At 62.6% G+C, this 16,606-nt stretch overlaps 1 protein-coding gene across 2 annotated transcripts; it reads right to left on the bottom strand.

The window, feature by feature from the left end:
- Positions 1 to 75: 75 nt before the first annotated feature.
- Positions 76 to 14,905, bottom strand: EIF4B (eukaryotic translation initiation factor 4B). 2 transcript variants are annotated; one of them, XM_040088716.2, is made up of 15 exons: positions 14,821 to 14,905; positions 10,465 to 10,602; positions 7,825 to 8,033; positions 6,652 to 6,768; positions 6,406 to 6,460; positions 6,103 to 6,246; positions 5,382 to 5,492; positions 5,051 to 5,218; positions 4,430 to 4,664; positions 3,863 to 3,981; positions 3,574 to 3,784; positions 1,280 to 1,347; positions 953 to 1,034; positions 803 to 857; positions 76 to 260 (listed from the first exon to the last, which is right to left on the bottom strand). In XM_040088716.2, the coding sequence occupies exons 1-15, from the start codon at positions 14,831 to 14,833 to the stop codon at positions 183 to 185; spliced, it is 1,803 nt and encodes a 600-aa protein (XP_039944650.1). In that variant the 5' UTR covers positions 14,834 to 14,905; the 3' UTR covers positions 76 to 182. The 2 variants fall into 2 exon arrangements, with proteins under 2 accessions (XP_039944650.1, XP_039944649.1); XM_040088715.2 differs by having other exon boundaries at positions 953 to 1,037.
- Between the last annotated feature and the right edge of the window lie 1,701 nt (positions 14,906 to 16,606).

Below are 16,606 nucleotides of genomic sequence, written 5' to 3' on the forward strand. Positions count from 1 at the left end.
ACCCGGGCTGCTTTTGGGGCGATTCAGGGTGGGGTTTCGTTTCAGGATTGAAGAAGCCGTAGCTGAGGGAATTGATGAGTTTTAGGTTTTATTTCCGTCTCGCCTGGATCAAGGTTGGGATTTTTGGGAATCTCCGGAGGTTCCCGCGGCGGCTGAGGAGGAGGAGGAGGGGGAGGAAGCTTTTACTCAGCTCCTTCTTCATCATCACCTTCATCCTCCCCGTCCATGGAGAGCGCGGCGTATTTGCTGGCGTGGCTGAACTGCAGGGGAAAAGCAGGAAAAAGTCCCAAAAATTTGGGATTTGAGGGGGGAGAAAGATCCCCAGGGGCTCACACATCCCAAAACCAGGGGGTCACAGCCCCCCAAAAGAGGCAGAGACACCCAAAACTGCTGGGCTGGTTGAGCTGGGAGGACCATTACTGAAAAAAAATTCCCCAAGCCCCCGAAACCCCGAGATTTGGAGGGGATGAAGACCCCCAAGGGGAGTCATGCACTCCAAAAAGGGGGTCACAGCCCCCCCAAAAGGGAGTCACGCACTCCAAAAGGGGGTCACAGCCCCCCCAAAAGGGGTCCCAGACTGCCCACGGCTGAACTGAGGGGGTGGGCAGGGGGAGAGGGGCAGTGAAACTGAAAATTCCCAAAATACCCCCCAAAAAAATGAGATTTGAGGGGTCAAAGTCCCCTGGGGGTTCGCTCATCCCAAAGAGGGGCTGCAGCCCCCCCCCCCGTTAAGTGGAGTTACGGTGAAAATTCCCCAAAACCCCCCCAAACCCCCCAGCCCCGGCTCCCCCCGGATCCTTACGGAGGGGGGGTTCTCCTCCAGTTTCTTTGGCTCGTGCTCCTTCCGCGAGTCCCTCCTGGGGGGCAGAGGTCAGAGGTCAATTTCCAGGGAATTTCCCGGCGCCCAGGGGGGGTTTCCCGGTTCCTGGGGGGGGGTCTGGGGGGTCCTCACCTCTCGGGGTCTCCTGCGGGGCCGCGGCTGCAGCTCCGGCCCTTGGAGCTGCTCTCCCGAGCCCCCTCCGGCTTCAGTTCCTCTGCTGGGAAAGGGTGGGGGGGTCACAGCCCCCAAAGCCCCCCGAGCCCCCCCGAGCCCCCCAGCGAGGCCTCGACGTCCCTGGAAACCCCAAACCCCCTTTAACCCCCCCCAGATCCCGATACTGAGCTCCCCCTGAGCCCCCCCAACCCCCTGGGAGCCCCCACGGCTCCAAGGCTCCCCCAAATCCCCAAACCCAGCCCGAGCCCCCCCAATCCCCCCCAATTCCCCCCCTCCCATCCTCACCTCTCCTCTGGGGGGTCCTGGGGGGGCCCCCATCATCGCCAGGGGGCGAGGGGCCGGAGGGGCCCCCACTGGGGAGAGAGAAAAGGGGGGAGCGGCATCAGGGGGGGTCCCTGGAATGGTGGGATGGGGCACGGGAATACTAGAACAGGGAATTCCTGGGAATGTCGGGATGGGGCACAGGAACACCCCTGAGCCCCAGGGAAGTTGGGATCGAGCACAGGAGGACACCTGAGAACGGTGGGAGCGGGACACAGGAAGCTGGGGATGGGCAGAAGAGGCTCCACGGGCCCCAGGAGCGTTGGGATGGGACACGGGAATATCGGGATGTGCAGCAGGGACACCCCCGAGCCACAGGAACGCGGGGATGTGCCGGTGACTCCATGGAATGGGACACAGGAACACTGGGATGGGGCACAGCAACTCTGGGATGTGCTGCAGGAACGTTGGGATGGGGCACAGGAACACCTCAGGGATTCAGGAATGCTGGGATGGGGCACAGGAACATCTCAGGGATTCAGGAATGCTGGGATGGGGCACAGGAATATCTCGGGGATTCAGGAACGCTGGGATGGGGCACAGGAATATCTCGGGGATTCAGGAATGTTGGGATGGGGCACAGGAACATCTCAGGGATTCAGGAATGTTGGGATGGGGCACAGGAACATCTCAGGGATTCAGGAATGTTGGGATGGGGCACAGGAACATCTCAGGGATTCAGGAATGTTGGGATGGGGCACAGGAACATCTCAGGGATTCAGGAATGCTGGGATGGGGCACAGGAACATCTCGGGGATTCAGGAATGTTGGGATGGGGCACAGGAACATCTCAGGGATTCAGGAATGTTGGGATGGGGCACAGGAACATCTCTGGGATTCAGGAACGTTGGGATGGGGCACAGGAACATCTCAGGGATTCAGGAACGTTGGGATGGGGCACAGGAACATCTCGGGGATTCAGGAACACTGGGATGGGGCACAGGAACATCTCAGGGATCCAGGAACATTGGGATGGGGCACAGGAACATCTCAGGGATTCAGGAATGTTGGGATGGGGCACAGGAACATCTCAGGGATTCAGGAACGTTGGGATGGGGCACAGGAACATCTCAGGGATTCAGGAACACTGGGATGGGGCACAGGAACATCTCAGGGATTCAGGAATGTTGGGATGGGGCACAGGAACATCTCAGGGATTCAGGAATGCTGGGATGGGGCACAGGAACATCTCGGGGATTCAGGAATGCTGGGATGGGGCACAGGAACATCTCAGGGATTCAGGAACTTTGGGATGGGGCACAGGAACACCTCAGGGATTCAGGAACATTGGGATGGGGCACAGGAACATCTCAGGGATTCAGGAACACTGGGATGGGGCACAGGAACATCTCGGGGATTCAGGAATGTTGGGATGGGGCACAGGAACATCTCAGGGATTCAGGAATGCTGGGATGGGGCACAGGAACACCTCAGGGATTCAGGAATATTGGGATGGGGCACAGGAACATCTCGGGGATTCAGGAACATTGGGATGGGGCACAGGAACATCTCGGGGATTCAGGAATGCTGGGATGGGGCACAGGAACATCTCGGGGATTCAGGAATATTGGGATGGGGCACAGGAACATCTCAGGGATTCAGGAATATTGGGATGGGGCACAGGAACATCTCAGGGATTCAGGAACACTGGGATGGGGCACAGGAACATCTCAGGGATTCAGGAATATTGGGATGGGGCACAGGAACATCTCAGGGATTCAGGAACACTGGGATGGGGCACAGGAACATCTCAGGGATTCAGGAACACTGGGATGGGGCACAGGAACATCTCGGGGATTCAGGAATGCTGGGATGGGGCACAGGAACGTCTCAGGGATTCAGGAATGTTGGGATGGGGCACAGGAACATCTCGGGGATTCAGGAACACTGGGATGGGGCACAGGAACACCTCAGGGATTCAGGAACGCTGGGATGGGGCACAGGAACATCTCAGGGATTCAGGAATGCTGGGATGGGGCACAGGAACGTCTCAGGGATTCAGGAATGTTGGGATGGGGCACAGGAACATCTCGGGGATTCAGGAACACTGGGATGGGGCACAGGAACATCTCAGGGATTCAGGAACTTTGGGATGGGCAGCAGAAATGTTGGGATGCGTTACAGGATCATCCCTGGGAATGTCAGGGTTCCCTTCTCCTGGCCCTTGGAAGGGGCTCCGCCTGGGAAAACCAGGGATCTACGGAATGCTCGGGGCTGGAAAACCCGCCCCCAAGGCCGCTCCCTCCCGGGACACGCACCTGGTGGGAGAGGGCTGCTCCGAGTCGGAGCTCTGGGAATTGCCGGGGGCGTTCTGGCCGCTCCGCTTCATCCAGGCGTTTTCCTTGGGAGGCGGCGCCGGCATCACCTTCGGCTTCTCCTCGCGGGATTTGGGCGGCGGCGAGGGCGGCTCCTCCTCTTTTCCTAGGGGCTCGTTTTCCAGGGATTTCTCGCTCTCCCTCCTCCGCGTGGCTGGGGGGACACGGATCCGTGTGGGAGGTGCCGGGGGCGCCGGGCCGGGCGCGGCGGCCGCCCCGGGTCCCGACTCACTGCGGCCGGTGGGGCCGGAGCCCGCCGACGTGCCGGGCGGTCCCGCGGGGCCGCTCTGCGAGGACTCGCTGCCCGTCCGGGACCGCTCCTGGTTCTCCTCGCTGCGCCAGCTCGGATGCCTGGGACAGGGAGGAAATAGGATCGGGGGAGGGTTGGGAAAAGGGCTGCCCCATCCCATCTTTCCCACAGGATGAGCGTGACCCCAGCCAAACCGCTCCCAAGGGATCGTTGCTCCCAAGGGATCGTTGCTCCCAAGGGATCGTTGCCACCCTTCCCATTTTTTCATAGGGACCATTCCCTGTGTCTCTGTGGGGATCATCCTCCAGTCTCCTGAGGGATCATTCCCTGCCCATCCCTACCTTTGCCAGGGAATCATTCCCAGCCCATCCCCCCTTTCCCAAGACCATTCCCTACCTCTCACCCTCTGTGCGGGATCGCTCTTTGCCCATTCCACCACTACAGAGCCGTAGTTCCTCACCTATCCCGCCCTCCCCAAGCGACCGTTCCCAGCCCTTCCCAAGGGATCATCCCCATCCCACTCCCTCTCTCCCAAGGCACCATTCCCACCTTTCCCGGGGCCGTCTGTCGATCCTCTTGTCGTCCTCCAGCTGCCGCTGGAGTTTTTCCTGCTCCTTCTGGAGCCGCTCCTCCACTTCCCGCTCCCGAGCCGCCGTGTCCACAGGCTTGGCCCCCCCGAAGATGGAAGCGGCCCGGCTGGATTGGGCAGCGGGAGCTCCGGAAGTTTCCTCCTCCTTGGGAGCGCTCCGGGGCTTCAGGTTGAGCTTCGGCCTCTGGGTGGGACCTGGGAAGGAGCCGGGAGATCCCGGTGGGCACCGATCCCACCTGGAACAGCGCCGGGACTGACGGGATAATCCCTGTCCCATCCCGCCGTTCCCAAGGGATCATTCACTTCTCCAGCCCACCTTTCCTAAGGGAGCATTCCCACTCTCTTTCACTTTTCCACAGGGAGCATTTCCATCCTAGCCCACCTTTCCTGAGGGACCATTCCCTGTCCTTCCCACCTTCCCACGGGGATCCTCCCCATCCCACCCCGCCTTTCTCAAGAGACCCTTCCAACCCCATCCCGCCATTCCCAAGGGATCATTCCCATCACACCTCAGCATTCCCAAGGGATCATTCCCATTCTATCCAACCCTTCCCAGAGGCACAGACCCCATCCCACCCCACCTCTGTCCTCGCGGCGGAAATCATCCCGGCCGTAATCATCCCGGGAATTCCACCGATCCATCCGGTCATCCCGCCGGTCATAGCGATCCTCATAGCCACGGTAGTCGTCGTCCCGGCGGTACCCGCTTCCAAAGGCTCTCCGGCCGCTGCCTATTCGGGAATCGTAGCCTGGGGAAGGAGATGGAGCCTGAGTCTGAGAGTGACTGGGGATAACACAGCCCAGATTCCCGGTGCTAAGAGCCCCGGGAGTTTGGGGGATTCCCAGTTACTCGCTGGTCATGGTGGGCGTGTCTCGCTCCCTCTGCCCCTGAAAACCCTTGGGAATTCCCACCTCGGTCATAATCCCTGCTGCGGTCGTCGTAGCGATCCCGGCTCCCAAAGCCACGATCCATGTCCCGCCGCGGCCCGTCCCGATACCGGTCGTCGTAGCGATCACGATATCCTGGAGGCGGAATGGGGTTTTACCGGGATGGGCAGAGATTCCACAAAGGAGGAGGAAAATCCCAGGGGTGCTCCACGTGGGAGAGGAGGAGGCCCCATTTATCCCTACAAACTGGGAACGAGCTCAGGGGGGAATGAAGAGTTTCGGGAATGCATGAGAGCTGAGAACAAACGAGCTCCAAATGGGGAGAGAACAAGCTCAGGGTGGGAACGAGCTCTGGGAATACATCAGCTCCAGGTGGGACTGAGCTCTGGGAATGAACAAGCTCAGGGTGGGAACGAGCTCTGGGAATACATCAGCTCCAGGTGGGACTGAGCTCTGGGAATGAACAAGCTCAGGGTGGGAACGAGCTCTGGGAATACATCAGCTCCAGGTGGGACTGAGCTCTGGGAATGAACAAGCTCAGGGTGGGAATGAGCTCTGGGAATACATCAGCTCCAGGTGGGACTGAGTTCTGGGAATGAACACGCTGAGGGTGGGAATGAGCTCGGGGAGCTCCCAATCCCAGGCAGAGCGGTGTCAGGAGTCCCCGGCTCCTTGGACAACGCCATTCCCAGGACACGGGGCAAGGAGGAGTGCCTGGAACGCTGGGCCCGCTGCCTTCACTCACTGTCCCCAAATCCATCGTCGCCCCGGCGCGGGGGGAAGTCATCGAAGGCGTCGGGAGCGGCCGGACGCGCGCGCCAGTCGCTCTCGAACCGCTCCGAGTCCCGGAAGCGATCCCGGTCTCTGCCGAAGCAGCGATCGTCCCGGTCTGCCGGGAGCCAGGGACAAGGAACAGGGACGAGGAAAGGGAGAGGGAAAGGAAAATGAAAAGGGAAGGAAGGAAACAGGGCAGGGTCAGGGCTGGGCCCTCGGCCACCCTCCCTGAATCCCTGCTCTGCCCGATCCGCATCCTCAGCCGGACGCTCACCTTTATCCTGAGCTTGATCCGCCACATCCACTCGTATCCTTCTGTTTCCTAAAGACTGGAACGACAGCGGGAAGTGAGCGCTGGGCTGGGAATCCCCTCCCCATATCCCACCCGACCCTCCCCTCTTCCAGCTGGGAGCCGTTTGCCTTTTCCCGTCACTCCAGGCCCAGACCCAAACCCTTCTCCAGGTCCTTGGAGCCCTTTTAGGCCCTGGGATGTGCTCTTGGAAGCTGGCATTGGACTCACCTCTTCGTTCAGGCTCAGGGCCTGGAACAGGGAATCGATATCCTCGAATTCTGCGTATCCGAAACCTTTCAACCTCTCGGGATTGGTGGGTTCCCGTGGGAGCCGCACGGCGCTGATCTGCCAAGGGAAGGAAGGCAGGGAAGCTCCCCTCAGGATCTTGGCTTCCAAAGGGGAACATGGAAGGGCAGAGGGATCTGGGATGGGGCAACTCATGGATGTCCAGGGATTGAGGAGGGAAGAGGGGAGGGGGTCCCAGCCCAAATGCGGCAGAGATTGCCAACATCTTTGGATTGAGGGAACTGGGGAGAGAATTCCAGCTCCGGCAGCTGCACTGGGAACAATGGGAAGGGCTGGGTACGCTCTGCAGGCTCCAACCCGGGCTCAGGGAAGCAGGAGCCATCTCAGAACTCATCCCAGTGGAAAACCCGGCTCCAACCCGGGCTCAGGGAAGCAGGAGCCATCTCAGAACTCATCCCAGTTCGGAAAACCAGCCCTGGATGTGTCCAGCACAAATCCCACATGGACACGTGTGGGAGGTGAGCCCACAGCCCCCTTTCCTTGGATTTCAGCTCCTAGAGTGTGGGAGCCCCTTGCTCATTCCTGATGAGAGCCCTGCAAGTGTCAGGAGCCACCAGCATTCCTAAATGACACCTCAGGGCGTCACAGGGTCCCCAGAGCATCCCTTGGATTTTCCTGGGATGGATTTCCTGATGGGAAACCTTTTGGAAAGCCGGGATCTAGCTTGGACCAAAGGAGAATCCACAACACATCCAAGGAAGAGGGAAAAGGAATGAGGAAGGCCAAGGTCAGGCCCAGAGCTGGAGAGGGAAGAGCAGGATTGGTTCCAACGGGAATAAACTCGGTTTTCCCCAACTTGGGACTAATTTCCCTGTGGTTTTCAACACCTCTGCGTGATCCATGAGCTTCCTGATGCCAGCTGCTCTGCCCCACGCCCCCTGGTCTAACCTCCACCCGATTCCACAGGGAAACCCTGCACTGGAGGCTCCTCAATCCCACCGGAGGAGCGGGAACGGCTGATCCACGGCTGGGGAATCGAGGGATTGTCTCAGGATCAATCTACAGACACCCACGGCAATGGATACGGGCATCCAACGGAGACAGAGGCACAGCCTGGATTCCCACGGCATCCCCACCCTCTGGAACGTCACTCACATTGAGCCCTCGGAAGAAATCCTTGATGGACTCTTCCGTGACATCGTAGGGCAGGTTTCCCAGGAATGCCGTGTACGGGGGGGACTTGGGGAGGCGGCTTCTGTCGATGTTGGGCTCGCGGGCGGCGCGCGGGGCCGTGGGAAGGATGGAGCGGTCGATCGGAGGCGCCCGGTAAACGTCGTCATCATTGCTGTGCCACGTGGTGGAGACTGCGGAGAGATCCGGGATGTGGGCACGCACGGCCGGAGCCGACCGGAGCCGGCCGGAGCTGACCAGAGCTGGCCAGAACCGACCGGAGCTGACCAGAGCTGACCGGAGCCGACCGGAGCCAGCCAGAGCTGACCAGAGCCAGCCAGAGCTGACCGGAGCCGGCCAGAGCCAGCCAGAGCTGACCAGAGCCAGCCAGAGCTGACCGGAGCCAGCCAGAGCTGACCAGAGCTGACCGGAGCCGGCCAGAGCCAGCCAGAGCGAGCCAGAACCGACCAGAGCTGACCAGAGCTGACTGGAGCTGACCAGAGCTGACTGGAGCTGACCAGAACCGACCAGAGCCGGCCAGAGCTGACCAGAACTGACCAGAACTGACCAGAGCCGGCCAGAGCTGACCAGAGCTGACCAGAGCTGACCAGAGCCGGCCAGAGCTGACCAGAGCTGACTGGAGCTGACCAGAACCGACCAGAGCCGGCCAGAGCTGACCAGAACTGACCAGAACTGACCAGAGCCGGCTAGAGCTGACCAGAGCTGACCAGAGCTGACCAGAGCCGGCCAGAGCTGACCAGAGCTGACTGGAGCCGGCCAGAGCCGACCAGAGCTGACTGGAGCCAACTGGAGCTGACCAGAACTGACCAAAGCTGACCAGAACAGACCAGAGCCAGCCAGAGCCAAGCAGAGCTGACCAGAGCTGACCAGAGCTGACTGGAGCCAACCAGAACCGGCCAGAACCGACCAGAACCGGCCAGAACCGACCAGAGCTGACTGGAGCCAACCAGAACCAGCCAGAACCGGCCAGAGCTGACCAGAACTGACCGGAGCCATCCAGAGCCGGCCAGAGCTGACCAGAGCCGGCCAGGCCAGCTGGAGTCACCAAATCCCCCCAAACCCACCCAGACGGAGGCAGCTGGAAGCGACCGGAGCACTGGGAAGAAACCGGAGTCACCCAGAGCCACCCGGAGTCCCGCAGTGCCGGCAGCACCGGCAAATCCATGGAAAAGCCGCCCTGGAGGCACCCAGAGCACCACGGCAGGGACGGGCAATCCCACTGACGGATTCCCAGGATTCATTCCCGCTCGGATGCCAGCCTGGCTCAGTGGGAACCCCTCAGTATCCCAATCCTGCTCCCCCACTCGGCTGGACACTGAGTCCCATCCCTAAGGAAAACTCACACGGCTCTCCCAGCTTCATTATCCCCCAAAAAAAGGAACAGCCAACGGATTTTTCCCGTCGTGGCTGCCACTGGCAGGGAGGAATGCCAATCCTGGAGCTGGGAATGCCAATGTGGAAGGCAGGAATTATGTTCCAGGAGCTGGGAATGCAGACCCAGAGCTGGGAATGCCCTCCATGGTCCAGGAATGCCCCTCTGGGGCAAGGGAATATCGATGCTGAAGCAGGAATGCCAGCGTGGGAGCTGGGAATGCCAATCCTACTGCTCAGAATGGTGCCCAGGGATTGAGAATGCCGTTCCAGCTCTGGGAATGCTGCTCCAAGGACTGGGAATGCCAATCCCAGAGCTGGAAATGCCACTCTGGGAGCCAGGAATGTTATCCTGGCTCCAGAAATGCTGCTCTGGGGGCTGGGAACATCAATTCCAGAGCTGGGAATGCCAATCCCAGAGCTGGGAATGCCGATCCCAGAGCTGGGAACGCTGTCCTGGCTCCAGGAATGCCGATCCCAGAGCTGGGAATGCCAATCCCAGAGCCGGGAATGCCAATCCCAGAGCCGGGAATGCTGTCCTGGCTCCAGAAATGCCAATCCCAGATCTGGGAATGCCAATCCCAGAGCCGGGAATGCCAATCCCAGAGCCGGGAATGCCGTCCTGGCTCCAGGAATGCCAATCCCAGAGCTGGGAATGGTGTCCTGGCTCCAGGAATGCCGATCCCAGAGCTGGGAATGCCAATCCCAGAGCTGGGAATGCCGATCCCAGAGCCGGGAATGCCAATCCCAGAGCTGGGAATGCCAATCCCAGAGCTGGGAATGCCGATCCCAGAGCCGGGAACGCCGATCCCAGAGCTGGGAATGCCGATCCCAGAGCTGGGAATGCCGATCCCGGAGCCGGGAATGCCAATCCCAGAGCTGGGAATGCCAATCCCAGAGCTGGGAACGCCAATCCCAGAGCTGGGAACGCCGATCCCAGAGCCGGGAATGCCAATCCCAGAGCTGGGAATGCCGATCCCGGAGCCGGGAATGCCAATCCCAGAGCTGGGAATGCCGATCCCAGAGCTGGGAATGCCAATCCCAGAGCCGGGAATGCTGATCCCAGAGCCGGGAACGCTGTCCTGGCCCCAGGAATGCCGATCCCGGAGCCGGGAATGCCGATCCCAGAGCCCGGAATGCCGATCCCGGAGCCGGGAATGCCGATCCCGGAGCCGGGAATGCCGATCCCAGAGCCGGGAACGCCGATCCCGGAGCCGGGAACGCCACGCTCACCTTCCAAGTCGTCGGTCTCGTCGGCCCAGCTCACGGGTTTGGGGATGTAGGTGGGGCCCCCCCCGCCCCCCCCGTCCTCCGCCAGGAAATCCGTGAGCGTCAGCGTCTTCCCCTTCTTTGGCTTCTTCTTTGCTGCTGCTGCAGGAGCCACAGAGACACGGGTCAGAGCGGGAATGGGAGCGGGAATGAGAGGGAATGGTGGGGGTGGGAGCAGGGACGGGTGGGAAAAAGGGTGTGAATGGGAGGCAGTGAGTGGGAACAGGGGGAATGAGAGCAGGGACAGGAACAGGGCAGAGGGGACTGGGACACTGGGATGGGACACGGGACACCGGACACTGGGATGGGACTGGGACATTGGGATGGGACTGGGACATTGGGATGGGACTGGGGACACCGGGATGGGACTGGGGACACTGGGATGGGACTGGGACACTGGGATGGGACACGGGACACCGGGATGGGACTGGGGACACCGGACACTGGGATGGGACTGGGACATTGGGATGGGAGCAGGGATGGGTGGGAAAAAGGGTGTGAATGGGAGGCAGTGAGTGGGAACAGGGGGAATGAGAGCAGGGACAGAGGGGACGGGGACACCGGGATGGGACACGGGACACCGGACACTGGGATGGGACTGGGACATTGGGATGGGAGCAGGGATGGGTGGGAAAAAGGGTGTGAATGGGAGGCAGTGAGTGGGAACAGGGGGAATGAGAGCAGGAACAGGGCAGAGGGGACTGGGACATTGGGATGGGACACGGGACACTGGGATGGGACACGGGACACCGGGATGGGACACGGGACACTGGGATGGGACTGGGACACTGGGATGGGACTGGGGACACTGGGATGGGACTGGGGACACTGGACACTGGGATGGGACACAGGACACCGGGATGGGACTGGGAACACTGGGACGGGAGCAGGGATGGGTGGGAAAAAGGGTGTGAATGGGAGGCAGTGAGTGGGAACAGGGGGAATGAGAGCAGGAACAGGGCAGAGGGGACTGGGACACCGGGATGGGACTGGGGACACCGGACACTGGGATGGGACTGGGACACTGGGACGGGGTTGGGACACTGGGATGGGACACGGGACACCGCAATTGGACTAGGGACACTGGGATGGGACTGGGACACTGGGATGGGACTGGGGACACTGGGATGGGACACGGGACACTGGGATGGGAGTGGGACACTGAGATGGGACTGGGACACCGGGATGGGAGACAGGACACTGGGATGGGACTGGGACACTGGGATGGGATTGAGGACACTGGGATGGGACACGAGGAACTGACATGGAACACAAGTCACCAAGATACAGGACACCAGGATGGGACACTGGGATGGGACATGGGACACCAGGATGAGACACCGGGATGGGACATGGGACACTGGGACCTGACACTGGTATGGGACACGGGACACCAGGATGGGACACTGGGATGGGACATGGGACACCAGGATGGGACACTGGGATGGGACTGGGGACACTGGGATGGGACACGGGACACCAGGATGGGACACTGGGATGGGACATGGGACACCAGGATGGGACACTGGGATGGGACTGGGGACACTGGGATGGGACACGGGACACCAGGATGGGACACTGGGATGGGACACGGGACACTGGGACCTGACACTGGGATGGGACACGGGACACCAGGATGGGACACTGGGATGGGACACGGGACACCAGGATGGGACACTGGGATGGGACACGGGACACCAGGATGGGACACTGGGATGGGACACGGGACACCAGGATGGGACACTGGACACCAGGATGGGACACTGGGATGGGACAAGAGCCACCGGGACCCGACACTGGGAGTGGGCTTGGGGAGCTGAGAGGTGACACAAGTGCCAGGATCAGACGTGAGGCACCAGGACATGGGACACGGGGAAGGGACAGGAGGTGCTGTGATGGCACGTCAGAATGGGACATGGGGGGCCAAGAGGTGACAAGGGCCACCAGGGTGGGACACAAGGCCTGGGGATGGAGCACAAGGTGACAGGATGGGACACAAGGAGGGACACGGGACACTGGGATGGAATGGGAAGAGCTGGGAAGGGACAGGAGACAGGACAGGAGGAGCCAGGAGGAAACAGTACAGGAGGACATGGAGCACCAGGATGGGACAGGAGGCCTGGGACGGGACAGGAGGTGACAGATGGGACGGTGAGGATGGGACGGGATTGGATGGGAGGAACTGGGACGGGACAGGAGCCACTGGGACGGGACAGGAGGTGCTAGGAGGGGACACAAGGTGTCAGGGTGAGACAGGCAGCGCTGGGATGGAACACAGAGCACCAGGACGGGACAGAAGGTGGGACAGGAGGGATCAGGAGGAGACAGGAAGTGTCAGGATGGGACATGAGGACCCGAGAAGGGACAGGAGCCACCAAGATGTGACACCAGTCACTGGGATGGGACACGAGGCACCAGGATGGGGCACAAGGTGGGACACGGGGTACTGGGATGGGACAGGAGGAGGCACAGGAGGAGGCAGGAAGTGACACAAGATGGGACATGGGACACTGGGATGGGATATGAAGAGCTGGACATGCGGACCTGGGACAGAGACAGGAGACACCAGGGTGGGACAGGGGACACTGGGATGGGACAGGAGCCACTGGGAGGGGACACATGAGGGGACAAGAGCCACCCCCCACCCCCCACCCCCCTTTATTCGCTATTCCCACCGGGAAAACTCTTCCCATCCCACGTCCTGCGGGGACACACCCAGGCACAAGCTGTGACCCCCCAGGAAAGCTGGGATATTTCCTGGAAGGCGGGTTTTGAGCATTCCCACCTTCCAGGAAGAACTGCTGCCCTCATGCGGCTCTGCTGCCGGATCTGGGACCTTTCCTGGCAAAAATGCCGCATTTCCCAGGAAAAATCCCTCCGGGGGGAGCCAGGGGGGGTCTTGGAGCCCCAAAGAAATGGTGGATTCCCCCCCTTCCCCCATCGGGATTTGGGGAGGTCAACTGTGCTCCCAGGGAAAGGAAAACTGATGGGTTTTAAGGATATGGAAGAGAGAGGCTTGGGAAAATGCCCCCCTCTGTTTTTTTAAGGAGCGATCACAAATTTTTTGGATGGTCAGAGCTCTGACCAGAGAGCGGAATAATAATTAATTAATCAACTGAAGGGCTTTAAGAGGAATAAAAAGGATGGAGGTGAGACGCTGGGATTGCCCAGGCAATGGCCTGGGAACGTGTTATTCCACGGAAACCCAGCACGGGGAGAACCACCCCCCGTGTCTTCCCGTGGGAAGTGGGAAGGGGTGGTGCTGCGTGAGACCCCTGGGATGGCTCCAGCTTCACCCAATCCCTCCCTAGCACGGATTTCATGGAAGCTCGGGGCCGCTCCGGGAATCCTACAGGAATCCCAGCCTGGGATCGGGGAGCCCCACGGGTGACCCGAACTCCCCGGGAAACCAGCCTGGGACAGCCCCTGGGAATGCAGGAAGCGCCTGAGGCCCAGGGAGAGCCGGGACAGGAATGGATCCAGGGGGGGATGTGGGGGCACCTTCCAGCCCCCCGTGCTCACCCCGGCACCGGGACCCCCTCCCGCTCCAAGGAGAGCCGGGGATGCCGGGGGATGCTGCGGGATCGGGAATGGAGGGGGGAGCCAGGCTGGGACTGGGGGGAGTCTGGTGTGTCCCCGACCCCCGGGGGGGCTGGGAGGGGTCACACCCCGCCCCGCCCCGCCCGTTATTAACCCCAAGGAGCCTCAAGGGCACGGCGGGCCCGGGACGGGGCTCCCGGCGCATCCCGAGGGGAGATGAGTGTGTGTGTGTGGGTGGGGGGGGTCTGATCCCGCCTCTCCCCCCCCAATCTCCCGGTACCGGGGTCCCCCCTCCCCCCGTTCGCGGCCACGTGGGCGCGCCGCCCCCTCCCCCCCCATCCCGCGCGCACGCGCCGAGCCGCGCCCGGCGCGCGCACGTCAATCACCGGCCGGGCGCACGCACGTCAATCACCGGCCGGGCGCGCGCGCCCCCGCCAATGGGAGGCAGGGGGGTGTTGGGGGGGGGGGGGGGGCCCGGCGCGCGCACGTCAATCACGGGCCGCGCGCGCACCCCCGCCAATGGGAAGCGGCGCGGGGAGGAGGGGGGGGGCAGGAAGGGCGCGCGCCCGCCCTGAGGGGACGCGGCGGAGGAGGAAAGGGGGGGGGGGTTCGGTTTTCCCGCCGCTTGCCCCCGTTTTCCCGCCACCGCCTTCTCCCCCAGCCCCATCTCCGGGAGCGGCGGTGCCCGGAGCGGCCCCGGGACCGCCATCGGGGCCGCCATCAGTGCCCACGGAGCCCCTCGCGGGCCGGCGGGGCCCGGGCCCGCGGCGCAGCGCTCACCTGGGGCCGCCATGTTGGGACGAGGCAGAGAAGGCAAAGGACCCGGATGGCGGCGTCACGTGACCATGAGCGTCGCGCCCTGTCAGGGGGCGTGGCAAAGATCGGGGGCGGGGCCTGGGGGCGGATGGCGCGGAGGGGGAGGGACCACCGGGACCGCGCCGGGACCCCCGGACAGTGACACCCCCGGACAGTGACACCCCCGGACAGTGACACCCCCGGACAGTGACACCACCGGACAGTGACACCACCGGGACCCCCGGACAGTGAAACCCCCGGACAGTGACACCCCCGGACAGTGTCACCACCGGACAGTGACATCACCGGGACCCCCGGACAGTGACACCCCCGGACAGTGACACCCCCGGACAGTGACACCACCGGGACCCCCGGACAGTGAAACCCCCGGACAGTGACACCACCGGGACCCCCGGACAGTGAAACCCCCGGACAGTGACACCCCCGGACAGTGACACCACCGGGACCCCCGGACAGTGAAACCCCCGGACAGTGACACCACCGGACAGTGAAACCCCCGGACAGTGACACCACCGGGACCCCCGGACAGTGACACCACCGGACAGTGACACCACCGCGACCCCCGGACAGTGACACCACCGGACAGTGACACCACCGCGACCCCCGGACAGTGAAACCCCCGGACAGTGACACCACCGGGACCCCCGGACAGTGACACCACCGGGACCGCGCCGGGACCCCCGGACAGTGAAACCCCCGGACAGTGACATCACCGGGACCCCCGGACAGTGACACCCCCGGACAGTGACACCACCGGGACCCCCGGACAGTGACACCACTGGACAGTGACACCACCGGGACCGCACCGCGACCCCCGGACAGTGACACCACGGGACAGTGACACCCCCGGACAGTGAAACCCCCGGACAGTGAAACCCCCGGACAGTGACACCACCGGACAGTGACACCCCCGGACAGTGACACCACCGGGCAGTGACACCACCGGACAGTGACACCACCGGACAGTGACACCCCCGGACAGTGACACCACCGGGCAGTGACACCACCGGACAGTGACACCACCGGGCAGTGACACCACCGGACAGTGACACCACCGGGCAGTGACACCACCGGACAGTGACACCACCGGACAGTGACACCCCCGGACAGTGACACCACCGGGCAGTGACACCACCGGACAGTGACACCACCGGACAGTGACACCACCGGGACTGCGCCGGGACCCCCGGACAGTGAAACCCCCGGACAGTGACACCACCGGGACCCCTGGACAGTGACACCACCGGACAGTGACATCACCGGACAATGACAACCCCGGACAGTGACACCAGTGGACATTGACACCCCCGGGCAGTGACACCACCGGGACCCTCGGACAGTGACACCTCCGGGCAGTGACACCCCGGGACCGCACCGGGATCCCCAGACAGTGACACCCCCGGACAGTGACACCCGTGGGCAGTGACACCCCCGGGCACCCCCGACGCCGACAGCCCCCACCACCGGCACCCAAGGCACCACGGAGTGCTCGGAACTCCCGGGCACCGACACCCCAGACACCGAGACGCCCCAACAGCGGCACTCCCCGGATCCCAAGACCCCTGGGCACCGGCACCTCACGGGATTCCCGGTCACTGGGACCCCCGGCATCAGGAGCCCCGGGCACGGGCTCCCTCACACACCGACAGCCCCGGGCACCGCGATCACCCGGACACCCCTGGGAGCCCCCGAGACCCCCGACCCCGGCAACCCCGGGCACCCCCCCCAGTCTGCTGACACCCCAAGGATC

The sequence above is a fragment of the Hirundo rustica genome, chromosome 35 (assembly GCF_015227805.2).
Source record: "Hirundo rustica isolate bHirRus1 chromosome 35, bHirRus1.pri.v3, whole genome shotgun sequence".
NCBI lineage: Eukaryota > Metazoa > Chordata > Aves > Passeriformes > Hirundinidae > Hirundo > Hirundo rustica.

What these genes read in the sequence shown, in the direction of transcription:
- EIF4B (XM_040088715.2), bottom strand. An exon ending in CGAGACCGACGACTTGGAAG is followed by an intron (nt 8,034 to 10,464) that starts GTGAGCGTGGCG and finishes ATCTCTCCGCAG; the next exon opens with TCTCCACCACGTGGCACAGC. An exon ending in TGGAGGAGAACCCCCCCTCC is followed by an intron (nt 261 to 802) that starts GTAAGGATCCGG and finishes TTTCCCCTGCAG; the next exon opens with TTCAGCCACGCCAGCAAATA.